This window comes from Rattus norvegicus, chromosome 13 (genome assembly GCF_021556685.1).
Source record: "Rattus norvegicus strain SHRSP/BbbUtx chromosome 13, alternate assembly SHRSP_T2T, whole genome shotgun sequence".
Lineage (NCBI taxonomy): Eukaryota > Metazoa > Chordata > Mammalia > Rodentia > Muridae > Rattus > Rattus norvegicus.
This window is the reverse complement of record NC_141546.1, coordinates 107,069,715-107,089,980: the sequence shown is the minus strand read 5'-3', so window position 1 is coordinate 107,089,980 and position 20,266 is coordinate 107,069,715. Positions and strand designations below refer to the sequence as shown.

Here is a 20,266-nt window from a genome sequence, read left to right as displayed (position 1 = left end):
CACTGAACCTCATTAATAAATATTTACAGTCAGTACATGTTAATCACAAATAAACTGTTTTGAATTTTAATTTTGTTTTATTTAATGTTCGTGTTTGATTGTGTGTCTGAGTGTATGTGTCACAGTATGTCTATGAGGGTTAGAGTGCAATGTTTAAGAATAAGTTTACTTCTGTTGTGGTTCCAAGTATTATAGTGAAGTTCTGAGGCTTGTAATGCTAAGCACTTTTACCGGTAGGCTACCTCACTAACCTGCAAATAAAATATCTTTTAAGATACCAATAAAGATATAGACAGTTGGAAGACGAATAAAAGGAATTTATTTACTCAAATAGTTCATTTATGAAAATACTTCATTTTAAAAATGATTTTTGTATTACACATAAAAATCACATTAACATGAATAAGAAAAAGTTCAGATGAAATGCAGATTCTCATCTTCCACTGTTATGGCTGAAGTGGTATTTGGAGTCAGTGTCACTAACTACCTGGCGTTTGGGTTTAGAATGTGGACGTGTGCGCTGAGGTTCCATGTGGAGGCACCTGTTTTAAAGTCTGTCTGCGGTAGAACATTTTCTACACGAGTTTAGAAGTTTTAAGTCTTTAGGAAACTCTGTCTTCATTGATTGTACAATTTTTTTTGGAAATGTCATAGTATATTTATTTGTTCTTGAGAAACATTTTAATTATAATTATAGTTAATACTTGAATTATATAGTACAAAGAAAATTCTCAGTTTGTCTTAAAATTACTTGACTTATATTCATTGACTCAGGTCCTCATTAATGCTAGATAAATCCTCTACCACGGATCCAAAAGTCCTTACTTGCTAACATCATAGACACATTTTAAGATTTGACGAGATTGTCTTCGAGCTTTCATTGCTGTGAGAGACACCATGACCAAGACAACTCTTAAAAGGACAACGTTTAATTGGGTTACAGGTTCAGAGGTTCAGTCCATTATCATCAAGGCAGGAGCATAGCAGCATCCAGGCAGGCATTGTACAGGAGGAGCTGAGAGGTCTACATCTTCATCTGCAGGCTGCTAGCAGAATACTGGCTTCCAGGCAGCTAGGACTAAGGTATTAAAGCCACGCCCACAGTGACACACCTACTCCAACAAGGCCACACATCCTAATAGTCCACTCCCTGGCCCAAGCATATACAAACCATCACACTCACCTTTTCCAAATGAATAATTGGGATATATTCTAGGTGCATGACAGGACTCATGTGTGGTGGACCACTAAGCTACTTTATTTTACAGCCCACTTCCACATTCTCAGGAGTATTCTAGCCAATACTAGATACTAAGGTCTCTGTTCCCCAGTGTCTCCTTTGTCTTAGAACTCACTGATAACCCTCTCGTAAATACATTAGCGTTTATTATTCATTAACATTTATTGTCATGCTCACTTGCTCTTGTTACTTGTTCTTGTTACTGTTCCTTCATGTTCTAGGATTGTTTGTCTATTGGCAAGTTTGTTTGCACCATCAACTGTTATCTCTGACCTATCCCTATCAAATTTGAGCATTTCATGGGCTGGAGAGATGGCTCAGCAGTTAAGAGGTCCTGAGTTCAATTCCCAGCAACCACATGGTGGCTCACAACCATCTGTAATGAAATCTGGTGCCCTCTTCTGGCACACAGGTATACATGCAGATAGAGCAGTGATAAACTTAAAATAAAATAAATAAATCTTTTAACTATTGAGTACATCATTACTTCATTTTTCTTTAACAGAAAAAAGCCTTATTAAAAACGTGTGTGTGTGTGTGTGTGTGTGTGTGTGCACGTGTATGCATCTGTCTGTCTATTGCATTTTCCTTCAGGAGCCCAAGAATGATTTTAGGTCAATAGAGTGTTAGTGTATTTTTTATTTTTAGTTATTTTATTGGCTTATTATATCTGCCATCCTTGCAGCCTTTATTTCACTCCAGGCCCTTCTAACCCTGCAGCACTAGGTAGGAGAAAAAGATTAGAAGGGAAAGCTGGCATAGACCTTTTTAGATTACTTCCTGATGATTGGGAACATTGAGTTCCTTGGGGCAAGTCCAGTCTTCATTGCCAGGATATTCTAGCAGCAAGGGGAGCAGCAGCTGCTTCAGGTCCTCTCAGGGCTCCCTCATACATACTTTACCTGTGGTTCCAGGGAAGGGGTGCGTGAACGCCACTGGGCAGGCAAAACTGGAGGCATTAGGCTATGAATATAGCCCAAGATGGGGCCCCAGCCCAGGTGAGAAACAAGGCAAGCTGAGGCTGAAGAGGCAGGGGTTCCCAAATTCCCAGGTGTGCAGGTGTGGGGGTGTGGGGATCTATGGCTTAGCTCAGGGGTGGATGTCTGGAAATGATCCTCATGTGGCGGTGCTGTGGTCGTTTGCTCAGGACAGAAACTGGGTCAGGAGCAGATGAAATACCTACCTGTCTCAGAGAGGAGAATCCTGGGGTTTTTAATCTGTTCAACCTTCCCAGTTTTTGTCTGTTGACACAGTTCCACTTGCCCTACATATACCCTTTCCAGAGTCCCCAGAATTAAATTATCTGCAGCTGGCAAAAATCATGTCCCTGCTAGTGCATGAAGCAAATTAGAATAACCAGCTGTGAAGCAGCTGTCTCTCCCACACCTGGAATTAAAAACTACTCACATAACACATTTAAGGTGGGTCTTCACCTTAAATTCTCACTGTAGTCAAGCAGCCAACACTAATCTCAGAGCCTAAGCTGCTTCCAGTTTCATGAAGGATCTCACGGCTGTGCTCCTCCCACCACCCACATCCATGAAGCAGAGTGAGGAGCTGGAACCTTAACTTACCCTTCCTATGTGGGCATTCGAAACTCTGCAGGGCAGAGGGATGTTGAGGCTTCTTCTGGACGAACATGCAAAGTAGAGGCCTGGAAGTATGGGCAGGTTGAGAGATGCTATCTTGGTAACTGGAGATCCTGGGATGACACTGAACTTCACACAGGAATTTCACATACTTGTAAAGAAACCATCACAGACAGCAACAAAAGCTGCCACAGCCAACCTGATTAGAATATTACTTCATAATTAATAAGGACCCAATATGAACATCCACAGACTTTATATTTCTTAGTGATTGGCATAGGCTTTTTAATCCAAGACTTCACATGGCCATCCTTGCTAACTGAAGAGAAATGAGTATGTATGTCAGCAGTGAAGAACACGTATCTGTCTAGCTATCTAGGACAGTGGTTCTCTATCTTGGGCCACAACCCCTCTGGATTCAAATGACTCCTTCGCAGGAGTCACCAGTATCAGAAAACACAGATATTTACATTATGATTCATAGCAGTAGCAAAAATATCAGATATGAGGTTGCAACAGAGATAATTTTGTGGTTTGGAGTCACCACAACATGAGGAACTGTATTAAAGGGTTGCAGCAATGTGAAGGTTGAGAATTACTGATGTAGAGAGAGACAGACATATAGCATAAATATTGTGTTTTTTTCAGCTTATAGACACAAATAGGATCATGTTAATGTTGATTATGAGATTTAAAAATATAAGTAATTATTTAAATTTTTATAATTAAATTTTAGATATGCGTGTAATAGTTTGAAACATGTGTACAGTGTTTTTGATGGTTTGAAACATGTTCTCTGAAGTCTCGGGCATTTGAACTCTTGGTCCAAAGTTGGTGCTGCTGTTTGGGGAGACTTAGGGTGTGCGGCCTTGTTCTGAAGACGAGCTTGAGAGTTTAGAACACCCTTCTGATTTCACGAACTTTATACTCCACACTTTAGTTCAAGATGTGAGTCCTTAGCTTCCTGCTCCTACTGAAATGCTTGAGCCTTCCTGTCATGTCTCCCTAATACAATGGACTTCGGAATGGATGTCTAAATAAACTGTTATCAGTTGCCTTGGCCATGTTGTTTTGTTACAGAATAGAAAAATAATTTATCTGGTCAACCCAAGGTAGTTGTAATTTCTGTCTCAAATATTTAAAAGATTTTTGTTAATGTGTAAAAAATAGGGCATTTTTGGAATGTACCATGATGTGTTGATAGTGTGCACATTATGTATTGATCAACTATGAGTATTTAGCAATCTTATTTCCCTGTTGTTGTTGTTGTAGGATTGGAGACTTTGATCTGTTTTCTATACTAAATGAAAAAAAAATAGAGTCAATTATTGTGACCATAACTGATGGTGCCATGGAACATAGACATTACCCATTTTCTCATTGTATTTGGGTACCTGTTTCCAGGTAATCATGATAATGTTGATGATGTAAATAATTCTCATGTAGACTCTAGTCTGCATTCCAGTGCTGTTGGCATCAAGGAGTCTGGGAGTACCAGTCTGCTCCTCCAATCAGGACAGACTACTACTCTCAATGGCGTCTGTGTCTGGTCTTGCTAACCATGCTGTGCTGTCAGCTCCCTTCTGGACTGCACTGGTTGTAGTTATTGCTGTGGAACAACGCTCACTACTACAGGGGAAAGGACGAGTTGTGGGTTTGGGGACACCTCTCAGAGAATTGAGCTCTGAAGTCTTACCAGTTTTACATGATCTCTTTCAGATCATGTGCAGCATGTTTTCTTCTGAGGAGGAGATACATTGCCAACATAGCTTCTGGGATAGATTGGTGCAGGGAGGGCTTCCCTTGCATGGAAGTCTCCACTTTTCTCTGACCTCAAGTCCTGTACCCTGGAATGCCTTCCTTCTGCGGTGAAATTAAACATCTCATACGCTTTCAGAAATGTGTCACTCACTTTGCCCTCCAACTTGCCAGACACTCTCATACATCTTTGCAAAAGGTTTTAGCTTGCGGTGCTTTTGCTGTGGCCTTCTCACCCAGCCATATAACAATGTATGCATGTCTGACCAGTTCAGGATGGAGAAGAGGGAGTTGGGAGCTGGGAGGTAAGAAGTAGAGTGATGGGGCTACTGTGCAGTTGATGTGGGAGAGGGTTCTGAAGCTCTGCTTGAACCTAGCTTTGACTCCTGCTGCCTTTGAGTCACTGTGGACAGGTTGTACGCATCTCCCCCTTCTCCCTTTTAACACAGTTGAGTGGCTAGGGTCCCTATGTACAGTTATGTTGGTCTGTATTTAGCAGTCTGGCAGGCATAGCTTCTAATCTTAGCACTTGTAACCTGTGCTTGTTTAGTGTGGAGCCAGCTCTCTGTTATTCGTTTTGCAGGTTAGACCAGACAGGATTACATAAGGCTCACCCCAGTTCTCATGTTCTAAGGTGCTGTCTCCTCAGAAGAATGTTCAGAGTTTCATTTTATTGTTACAACTTCTGGCATAATGTATGAAGTTATTTGCACAGAATCAAGTTGGGATGTAAGTGATGGGAAAAGTATGTGCTTAGCAAGTAGAAGGCACTCAAAGAAAGGAAAGAGCCTTCTTTGAGTGTAGTGTTACACATCTTTAATACCACCATTCACGGATGAGACCAAGGATCAAGGATCAAGGCCAGAAGGAGCTGTACAGTGAACAGATCTCTGTCTAACGTAATTAATTAAACAAAATATGTGTGGAGTTTATACTCCGTTATTTCATTTAGTTTTAAATAGTCTAGATTATTTGATGAGCCCGAAGACAGTGGGATAAATATGTTTTAGAAAGGAAGGAAGCAGGAAGGGAGGGAGAGAGGAAGGTAGGCAGTCCTATGACCTCTGAAGAGTGACATCCAAGAATGTTCTATAGTCTTATCTGCATACACACACACACACACACACACACACACACACACACACCACACACACACCACACACACCACACACACCACACACCACACACCACACACACACACACCACATACACACACACCACACATACACCACACACACCACACACACACACCACACACACACACCACACATACACCACACACACCACACACACACACACCACACACCACACACACACACACACCACATACACCACACATACACCACACACACACACACACACACCACACATACACCACACATACACCACACATACACCACACATACACCACACATACACCACACACACACACCACACATACACCACACACACACCACACACACACACACCACACATACACCACACACACCACACATACACCACACAAACCACACATACACCACACACACCACACACACACACCACACACACCACATACACCACACACACCACACACACACACACCACACATACACCACACACACCACACACACCACACACCACACACACACACACCACACACACCACACACACACACCACATACACCACACACACCACACACACACACACCACACATACACCAAACACACCACACACACACACCACACACACACCACACACACACCACACACACACACACACCACACACACACACCACACACACCACACATACACCACACACACACATACACACACACACAACACACACCACACACACACACACCACACATACACCACACACACACCACACATACACCACACACACACACACCACACACACCACACACACACCACACACACACACACCACACACACCACAAACACTCACCACACATATACCACACACACACATATACACACACACACCACACATACACCACACACACACACACACACCACATACACCACACATACACCACACACACACCACACACACACACACCACACATACACCACACATACACCACACGTACACCACACACACACACACCACACACACACCACACACACACACACCACACATACACCACACACACCACACATACACCACACACACCACACATACAACACACACACCACACACACACACCACACACACCACATACACCACACACACACCACACACACACACCACACATACACCACACACACCACATACACACACCACACACACACACCACACATACACCACACATACCACACACATACACCACACACACCACACACACACACCACACACCACACACACACACACACACACCACATACACCACACATACACCACACACACACACACACCACACATACACCACACATACACCACACACACACACACACCACACATACACCACACACACACCACACACACACACACCACACATACACCACACACACCACACATACACCACACACACCACACATACACCACACACACCACACACACACACCACACACACCACATACACCACACACACACCACACACACACACACCACACATACACCACACACACACCACACATACACCACACACACACCACACATACACCACACACACACACACACACACCACACACACCACACACACACCACACACACACACACCACACACACCACAAACACTCACCACACATATACCACACACACACATACACCACACACACACCACACACACCACACACACACACACACACACACCACATACACCACACACACACCACACACACACACACCACACATACACCACACATACACCACACATACACCACACACACACACACCACACATACACCACACACACACCACACACACACACACCACATATACACCACACACACCACACATACACCACACACACCACACATACACCACACACACCACACACACACACCACACACACCACATACACCACACACACACCACACACACACACCACACATACACCACACACACCACATACACACACCACACACACACACCACACATACACCACACACACCACACACATACACCACACACACCACACACACACACCACACACCACACACACACACACACACACCACATACACCACACATACACCACACACACACACACACCACACATACACCACACATACACCACACATACACCACACACACACACACACACACACCACACATACACCACACACACTCCACACACACACACACCACACATACACCACACACACCACACATACACCACACACACCACACATACACCACACACACCACACACACACACCACACACACCACATACACCACACACACACCACACACACACACACCACACATACACCACACACACCACACACACCACACACACCACACACACACACCACACACACCACACACACACACACACCACATACACCACACACACCACACACACACACCACACATACACCAAACACAACACACACACACACCACACACACACCACACACACACACACCACACACACACACACACCACACACACCACACACACACACCACACATACACCACACACACACATACACACACACACACCACACACCACACACCACACATACACCACACACACCACACACACACACACACCACACACACCACACACACACCACACACACACACACCACACACACCACACACACTCACCACACATATACCACACACACACACATACACACACACACCACACACACACACACACACCACATACACCACACATACACCACACACACACCACACACACACACACACACCACACACACCACACATACACCACACACACACATACACACACACACACCACACACCACACACACACACACCACACATACACCACACACACACACACCACACACACCACACACACACCACACACACACACACCACACACACCACAAACACTCACCACACATATACCACACACACACATATACACACACACACCACACATACACCACACACACACACACACACCACATACACCACACATACACCACACACACACCACACACACACACACCACACATACACCACACATACACCACACATACACCACACACACACACACCACACACACACCACACACACACACACCACACATACACCACACACACCACACATACACCACACACACCACACATACAACACACACACCACACACACACACCACACACACCACATACACCACACACACACCACACACACACACCACACATACACCACACACACCACATACACACACCACACACACACACCACACATACACCACACATACCACACACATACACCACACACACCACACACACACACCACACACCACACACACACACACACACCACATACACCACACATACACCACACACACACACACCACACATACACCACACATACACCACACACACACACACACACACCACACATACACCACACACACACCACACACACACACACCACACATACACCACACACACCACACATACACCACACACACCACACATACACCACACACACCACACACACACACCACACACACCACATACACCACACACACACCACACACACACACACCACACATACACCACACACACACGACACATACACCACACACACACCACACATACACCACACACACACACACACACCACACACACCACACACACACCACACACACACACACCACACACACCACAAACACTCACCACACATATACCACACACACACATACACCACACACACACCACACACACCACACACACACACACACACACACACCACATACACCACACACACACCACACACACACACACCACACATACACCACACATACACCACACACACACACACACCACACATACACCACACACACACCACACACACACACACCACATATACACCACACACACACACCACACACACCACAAACACTCACCACACATATACCACACACACACATATACACACACACACCACACATACACCACACACACACACACACACCACATACACCACACATACACCACACACACACCACACACACACACACCACACATACACCACACATACACCACACATACACCACACACACACACACCACACACACACACACACACACACACCACACATACACCACACACACCACACATACACCACACACACCACACATACAACACACACACCACACACACACACCACACACACCACATACACCACACACACACCACACACACACACCACACATACACCACACACACCACATACACACACCACACACACACACCACACATACACCACACATACCACACACATACACCACACACACCACACACACACACCATACACCACACACACACACACACACCACATACACCACACATACACCACACACACACACACACCACACATACACCACACATACACCACACACACACCACACACACACACCACACATACACCACACACACCACACACACACACACCACACATACACCACACACACCACACATACACCACACACACCACACATACACCACACACACCACACACACACACCACACACACCACATACACCACACACACACCACACACACACACACCACACATACACCACACACACACCACACATACACCACACACACACCACACATACACCACACACACACACACACACCACACACACCACACACACACCACACACACACACACCACACACACCACAAACACTCACCACACATATACCACACACACACATACACCACACACACCACACACACACCACACACACACACACACACACACCACATACACCACACACACACCACACACACACACACCACACATACACCACACATACACCACACACACACACACACCACACACACACCACACACACACCACACACACACACCACACACACACACACCACACACACACACACACCACACACACACACACACCACATACACCACACATACACCACACACACACACACACCACACATACACCACACATACACCACACACACACACACACCACACATACACCACACACACACCACACACACACACACCACACATACACCACACACACCACACATACACCACACACACCACACATACACCACACACACCACACACACACACCACACACACCACATACACCACACACACACCACACACACACACACCACACATACACCACACACACACCACACATACACCACACACACACCACACATACACCACACACACACACACACACACCACACACACCACACACACACCACACACACACACACCACACACACCACAAACACTCACCACACATATACCACACACACACATACACCACACACACACCACACACACCACACACACACACACACACCACATACACCACACACACACCACACACACACACCACACATACACCACACATACACCACACATACACCACACACACACACACACCACACATACACCACACACACACCACACACACACACACCACATATACACCACACACACCACACATACACCACACACACCACACATACACCACACACACCACACACACACACCACACACACCACATACACCACACACACACCACACACACACACCACACATACACCACACACACCACATACACACACCACACACACACACCACACATACACCACACACACCACACACATACACCACACACACCACACACACACACCACACACCACACACACACACACACACACCACATACACCACACATACACCACACACACACACACACCACACATACACCACACATACACCACACATACACCACACACACACACACACACCACACATACACCACACACACTCCACACACACACACACCACACATACACCACACACACCACACATACACCACACACACCACACATACACCACACACACCACACACACACACCACACACACACACCACATACACCACACACACACCACACACACACACACCACACATACACCACACACACCACACACACCACACACACCACACACACACACCACACACACCACACACACACACACACCACATACACCACACACACCACACACACACACACACCACACATACACCAAACACAACACACACACACACCACACACACACCACACACACACCACACACACACACCACACACACACACACCACACACACACACACACCACACACACCACACACACACACCACACATACACCACACACACACATACACACACACACACCACACACCACACACCACACATACACCACACACACACCACACATACACCACACACACCACACACACACACACACCACACACACCACACACACACCACACACACACACACCACACACACCACACACACTCACCACACATATACCACACACACACACATACACACACACACCACACACACACACACCACACATACACCACACACACACCACACATACACCACACACACACACACCACACACACCACACACACACCACACACACACACCACACACACCACAAACACTCACCACACATATACCACACACACACATATACACACACACACCACACATACACCACACACACACACACACACACCACATACACCACACATACACCACACACACACCACACACACACACACCACACATACACCACACATACACCACACATACACCACACACACACACACCACACACACACCACACACACACACACCACACATACACCACACACACCACACATACACCACACACACCACACATACAACACACACACCACACACACACACCACACACACCACATACACCACACACACACCACACACACACACCACACATACACCACACACACCACATACACACACCACACACACACACCACACATACACCACACATACCACACACATACACCACACACACCACACACACACACCACACACCACACACACACACACACACCACATACACCACACATACACCACACACACACACACACCACACATACACCACACATACACCACACACACACACACACACACCACACATACACCACACACACACCACACACACACACACCACACATACACCACACACACCACACATACACCACACACACCACACATACACCACACACACCACACACACACACCACACACACCACATACACCACACACACACCACACACACACACACCACACATACACCACACACACACCACACATACACCACACACACACCACACATACACCACACACACACACACACACACCACACACACACCACACACACACACACCACACACACCACAAACACTCACCACACATATACCACACACACACATACACCACACACACACCACACACACCACACACACACACACACACACACACCACATACACCACACACACACCACACACACACACACCACACATACACCACACATACACCACACACACACACACACCACACATACACCACACACACACCACACACACACACACCACATATACACCACACACACCACACATACACCACACACACCACACATACACCACACACACCACACACACACACCACACACACCACATACACCACACACACACACCACACACACACCACACATACACCACACACACCACATACACACACCACACACACACACCACACATACACCACACACACCACACACATACACCACACACACCACACACACACACCACACACCACACACACACACACACACACCACATACACCACACATACACCACACACACACACACACCACACATACACCACACATACACCACACACACACACACACACACCACACATACACCACACACACTCCACACACACACACACCACACATACACCACACACACCACACATACACCACACACACCACACATATACCACACACACCACACACACACACCACACACACCACATACACCACACACACACCACACACACACACACCACACATACACCACACACACCACACACACCACACACACCACACACACCACACACACCACACACACACACACACCACATACACCACACACACCACACACACACACACACCACACATACACCAAACACAACACACACACACACCACACACACACCACACACACACCACACACACACACCACACACACACACACCACACACACACACACACCACACACACACCACACATACACCACACACACACATACACACACACACCACACACCACACACCACACATACACCACACACACACCACACATACACCACACACACCACACACACACACACACCACACACACCACACACACACCACACACACACACACCACACACACCACACACACTCACCACACATATACCACACACACACACATACACACACACACCACACACACACACACACACCACATACACCACACATACACCACACATACACCACACACACACACACACACCACACATACACCACACACACACCACACACACACACACCACACATACACCACACACACCACACATACACACACACACCACACATACACCACACACACCACACACACACACCACACACACCACATACACCACACACACACCACACACACACACCACACATACACCACACACACCACACACACCACACACACCACACACACACACCACACATACACCACACACACCACACATACACCACACACACCACACACACACACCACACATACACCACACACACCACACATACACCACACACACCACACACACACACCACACACACCACATACACCACACACACACCACACACACACACCACACACACACACACCACACACCACACACACCACACACACCACACACACACACCACACACACCACACACACACACACACCACATACACCACACACACCACGCACACACACACACACCACACATACACCAAACACAACACACACACACACCACACACACACCACACACACACCACACACACACACCACACACACACCACACACACCACACACACACCACACATACACCACACACACACATACACACACACACACCACACACCACACACCACACATACACCACACACACACCACACATACACCACACACACCACACACACACACACACCACACACACCACACACACCACACACACACACACCACACACACCACACACACTCACCACACATATACCACACACACACATATACACACACACACCACACACACACACACACCACATACACCACACATACACCACACACACACACACACACCACACACACCACACACACCACACACACACACACACCACATACACCACACACACCACACACACACACACCACACATACACCAAACACAACACACACACACACCACACACACACCACACACACACCACACACACACACCACACACACACACACCACACACACACACACACACCACACACACCACACACACACACCACACATACACCACACACACACATACACACACACACACCACACACCACACACCACACATACACCACACACACACCACACATACACCACACACACCACACACACACACACACCACACACACCACACACACACCACACACACACACACCACACACACCACACACACTCACCACACATATACCACACACACACACATACACACACACACACACACACACCACATACACCACACATACACCACACATACACCACACACACACACACACCACACATACACCACACACACACCACACACACACACACCACACATACACCACACACACCACACATACACCACACACACCACACATACACCACACACACCACACACACACACCACACACACCACATACACCACACACACACCACACACACACACCACACATACACCACACACACCACACACACCACACACACCACACACACACACCACACATACACCACACACACCACACATACACCACACACACCACACACACACACCACACATACACCACACACACCACACATACACCACACACACCACACACACACACCACACACACCACATACACCACACACACACCACACACACACACCACACATACACCACACACACCACACACACCACACACACCACACACACACACCACACACACCACACACACACACACCACATACACCACACACACCACGCACACACACACACCACACATACACCAAACACAACACACACACACACCACACACACACCATACACACACCACACACACACACCACACACACACACACCACACACACACCACACACACCACACACACACACCACACATACACCACACACACACATACACACACACACACCACACACCACACACCACACATACACCACACACACACCACACATACACCACACACACCACACACACACACACACCACACACACCACACACACACAACACACACACACACCACACACACCACACACACTCACCACACATATACCACACACACACATATACACACACACACCACACACACACACCACATACACCACACATACACCACACACACACACACACCACACATACACCACACATACACCACACATACACCACACACACACACACACACCACACATACACCACACACCACACATACACCACACACACCACACATACACCACACACACCACACACACACACACCACACACACCACATACACCACACACACACCACACACACACACACCACACATACACCACACACACCACACACACCACACACACACACCACACACACCACACACACACACACCACATACACCACACACACCACACACACACACACACCACACATACACCACACACACCACACACACACCACACATACACCACACACACACACCACACACACACACACACCACACACACCACACACACCACACACACACCACACACCACACACACCACACACACCACACACACACACCACACATACACCACACACACCACACACACACACCACACATACACCACACACACCACACACACACACCACACACACACCACACATACACCACACACACACACCACACACACACCACACACACACACACACCACACACACCACATACACACCACACACCACACACACCACACACACACACCACACATACACCACACACACACCACAAACCACACACACGCACACCACACATACACCACACACACACCACACAGACACCACACACACACCACACATACACCACACACACCACACACACACACACACCACACACACCACACACACACCACACACACACACACCACACACACCACACACACTCACCACACATATACCACACACACACATATACACACACACACCACACACACACCACACACACACACCACACACCACACACACACACCACACACACACCACACACACACACACACACACACACACACACACACGGAAACACACATACAGACAGTATGGAAATTTCAAGAACAGTAAATCATCTTAAGAAAATAAGTATAGAGCCGGGTGGTGGTTCACACCTTTTATCTAGCGCTTGGGAGGCAAAGGCAGGCAGAGCTGAGTTCTAGGCCAGCCTGGTCTACAGAGTGAGTTTCAGAATAGCCCAGGCTATACAGAAAAAAGCCTATCATGAAAAACAAAAAAGAGGGAAAGAGGAAGAAGAAGGAAGGAAGGAAGGGAGGGAGGGAGGGAGGGAAGGAGAGAGGGGGGAGGGAGGGAGGGAGGGAGGGAGGGAGGGAGGGAGGGAGGGAGGGAGGGAGGGAGGGAGGGAGGGGAAGTGAAGGACGTTGGGAGGAAAGGAGAGGGAAGGGAAGGGAAGGGAAGGAAAGGGGAGGGGAGGGAAAAGAATAGACCAAACTAAGTGCAGTTGACCATGTTGGAGTTATTTGTCATGAGCCTGGCTTCTGGACTGGTTTTCTTCTCTCTACTGATGTTGTGACTTAAATGTCTTTGTGTCAGTTTTTCTAACTTTACTTGGTGATTGAATTGCTGTAAGTTTGTTTTCCTCCTGTTTTCTTAAAGAACACTTATTAAACATTTTTGTGCAACAGTGCTTTTTATATACTTCTACTTCAGTAGAGGTCTCAGTTGATGAAGATATCTTTTCTCTATTCTGTCAGTTGAATATTTAAGTTTCCTTTTCCCTCAAAGGCCAGAGGGAGTCCTTTTTGTGTCCATGAGATTATTTTTGTCTACAGAAAATGGCCTTTATGTCTTCGCTGAATCTCCCAAAGGCCTGTCAAATGAATCTTTTTCACTACATCAGATACCATTGAAACCTCTATCTCATCACCACCGCCGCCGCCGCCGCCGCCGCCGCCGCCGCCGCCGCCGCCGCCGCCGCCGCCGTCGTCGTCATCGTCGTCGTCCTAGTCATCATCGTCATCATCGTCATCATTGTCATCACCCTCACCACCACCACCGTCATCATCATCACCACCATCATCATCATCATCATGCTTCTTCATGTTAATGGACTGTCGTGGTTGAAGATGTACCTGTAATCATTGGGAATTTCATATGCCTATCCTGTTGAATAGATTTGACACAAAAATTTCATGATTGAGTAGTTTGGTCATGTGAGCAGCGATGCTGGTTGTATCTAGAGTGTTTCTTTAAATGACTAGCTAAGTTTGAAACTTCTGTGAATAATTAACAGAATATACAGTTAGCTTTGCTTCTGAGAGTTATATTAGAGGCTCATCAATGTGAATCACATTTCAATTCATTGATAAACATGTATGCTTTTGGTTGCCTCAGGATAGATCTTGGTAGACTGACTCATCGTCTTCCTCAAGAGCAAACTTGCAGTCTGAAGCAGACAGACACCCAGAGTCCATGTGATGGATTTGCTGTTTTCTCTGACATGCTGTCTTACCAGAGCTGCGGTTTCATTTGATGGAGTCACACCTTTGTAACCTGGGTTGTTCCTGTCAGATTTGGAGATGTAATAATAGGACTAATAGAGCATTTAAGTAAAAATAATCTTAGTTGTATAGATCATAATCTAAACTTAATCTTAAAAGAAAATCCCAGTTCTCAATATGACACACAGCTTGGACTTGTAATTTTATGTTTGTTTTGGTTATTGGCAAAATGTCATATAATCTAGTGTTATCTCTTGAGCTTTGCTATTTGAGCCAAATTCTGTTTTGTCTATTACTTCAAATTTATTTTCTCAACTACTATTGCCTTATTTGTTTCTTTTTCAGTAGCAGTAAAGATCTGATCTATAATAATTCTGTATTTTTTGGCAGAGTATGGCAGAAAATGTCAACTTGTTGCTTAGAAATAAAAATGAGATATATCTTATTCATGTTTGGGTCTCAGTCTGGCCTTTTAGTAGCAACTCTGACTCAGAGCTAGAGCCTGAGGACACTGTTGAGCAACGGATGGTGGAGTGTGCTGTGTTAGTTAGCCTTTGGGTGGTAATGTGAATGTGTTCTGAATGTTAAGTACCTGGAAGTGCCTGAGTGCAGGTTAAAGACAGAACCAACAGCCAACTGCATATCAGATTTTATGTTCGCAGTGTGAAACTGTGCAGGGATGATCTCTGCAAAGGTTGGCCGTGTAATCATCTGTTTTGTACTCCATAGATCTAAAAGACGCTTTCTGGTAAGTGTACTAAGTCAGAGATACTTTTTTTCTCATTTTATGAACTTCTGGGAATAGGAGCTTAATTATGTGGAAGTCGATAACGATCGCCTTCATGGGCTGTCAGCTTAGGCTAACAGTTTTAACTCAGACAGTTTTTGATGTTTGTCATACCACCTTCCTGTCAACATGTCTTTTTGTTGTTTTCTAGAGTTACAGTGTTACAAAGGAGGGTTGGCATTCTGGTCTCAAAAGTCTGTACCTTTCACTCTCACTTTAAAGTGGTGAAACAACAATGTTTCTGTGTGCAGATCTTAGCTTTGACATATTTGATAACATTCTAGCTACACATTGTCTTTAAAACTGTAATAGCTGTTTAATTCTGAAACAATACCTAATTCTAGAATTTGATATTGAGTGTTGTAATTTTATAGTTTATGTTCTAAGTGGTATATGTATATGTATGTTTGATTGTAATTTAGTAAATTTGATCCATTTCCTTTCAAATTGATACTAATTTTCTTATTGATTAACAAGAGCTCATGGACACTAAGAAATCAGTTTTTATTATATATGGTAAATATTTTTAATTTTTATTTTATAAGAAGGAGTCCCGGCATCTATCCCAGACTGGCCTAGAAACGGTGTGTATCTGGCCTGGCCTGGTCTGAAATCCTGCGTCTCCTCCCTCTCCCCATCAAGTGCTAGGCTCATCGGCTTCTGCTGCCACAGCCGATTTTAGTATTTTCATGATCTCAACGTTTTACGTTTTACTTAGTCATGTTAAAGAAATTTAATTTTTCTTCCCTTTTTTGCCATTTGCACTTGGTTTCTTTTTGCTATACTTTTATTTTTACTTCATTGATTTAAAAATACTTAT

General features: G+C 46.3%; 1 protein-coding gene across 10 annotated transcripts in view; it reads left to right on the top strand.

Moving 5' to 3' along the window:
• Positions 1-20,266, top strand: part of Syt14 (synaptotagmin 14) — a 152,269-nt gene that overhangs the window by 69,049 nt on the left and 62,954 nt on the right. Inside the window, exon 6 of one of the 10 annotated variants that reach the window (XM_087581648.1) lies at positions 4,549-4,729. The exons of the other annotated variants lie outside the window; for them this stretch is intronic. Coding sequence (XP_087437774.1) covers positions 4,549-4,574 — 26 coding nt within the window. The 3' untranslated portion in view covers positions 4,575-4,729. Of the gene's footprint in view, positions 1-4,548; positions 4,730-20,266 lie in introns of those variants that run through there. 10 annotated transcript variants of the gene reach the window in all.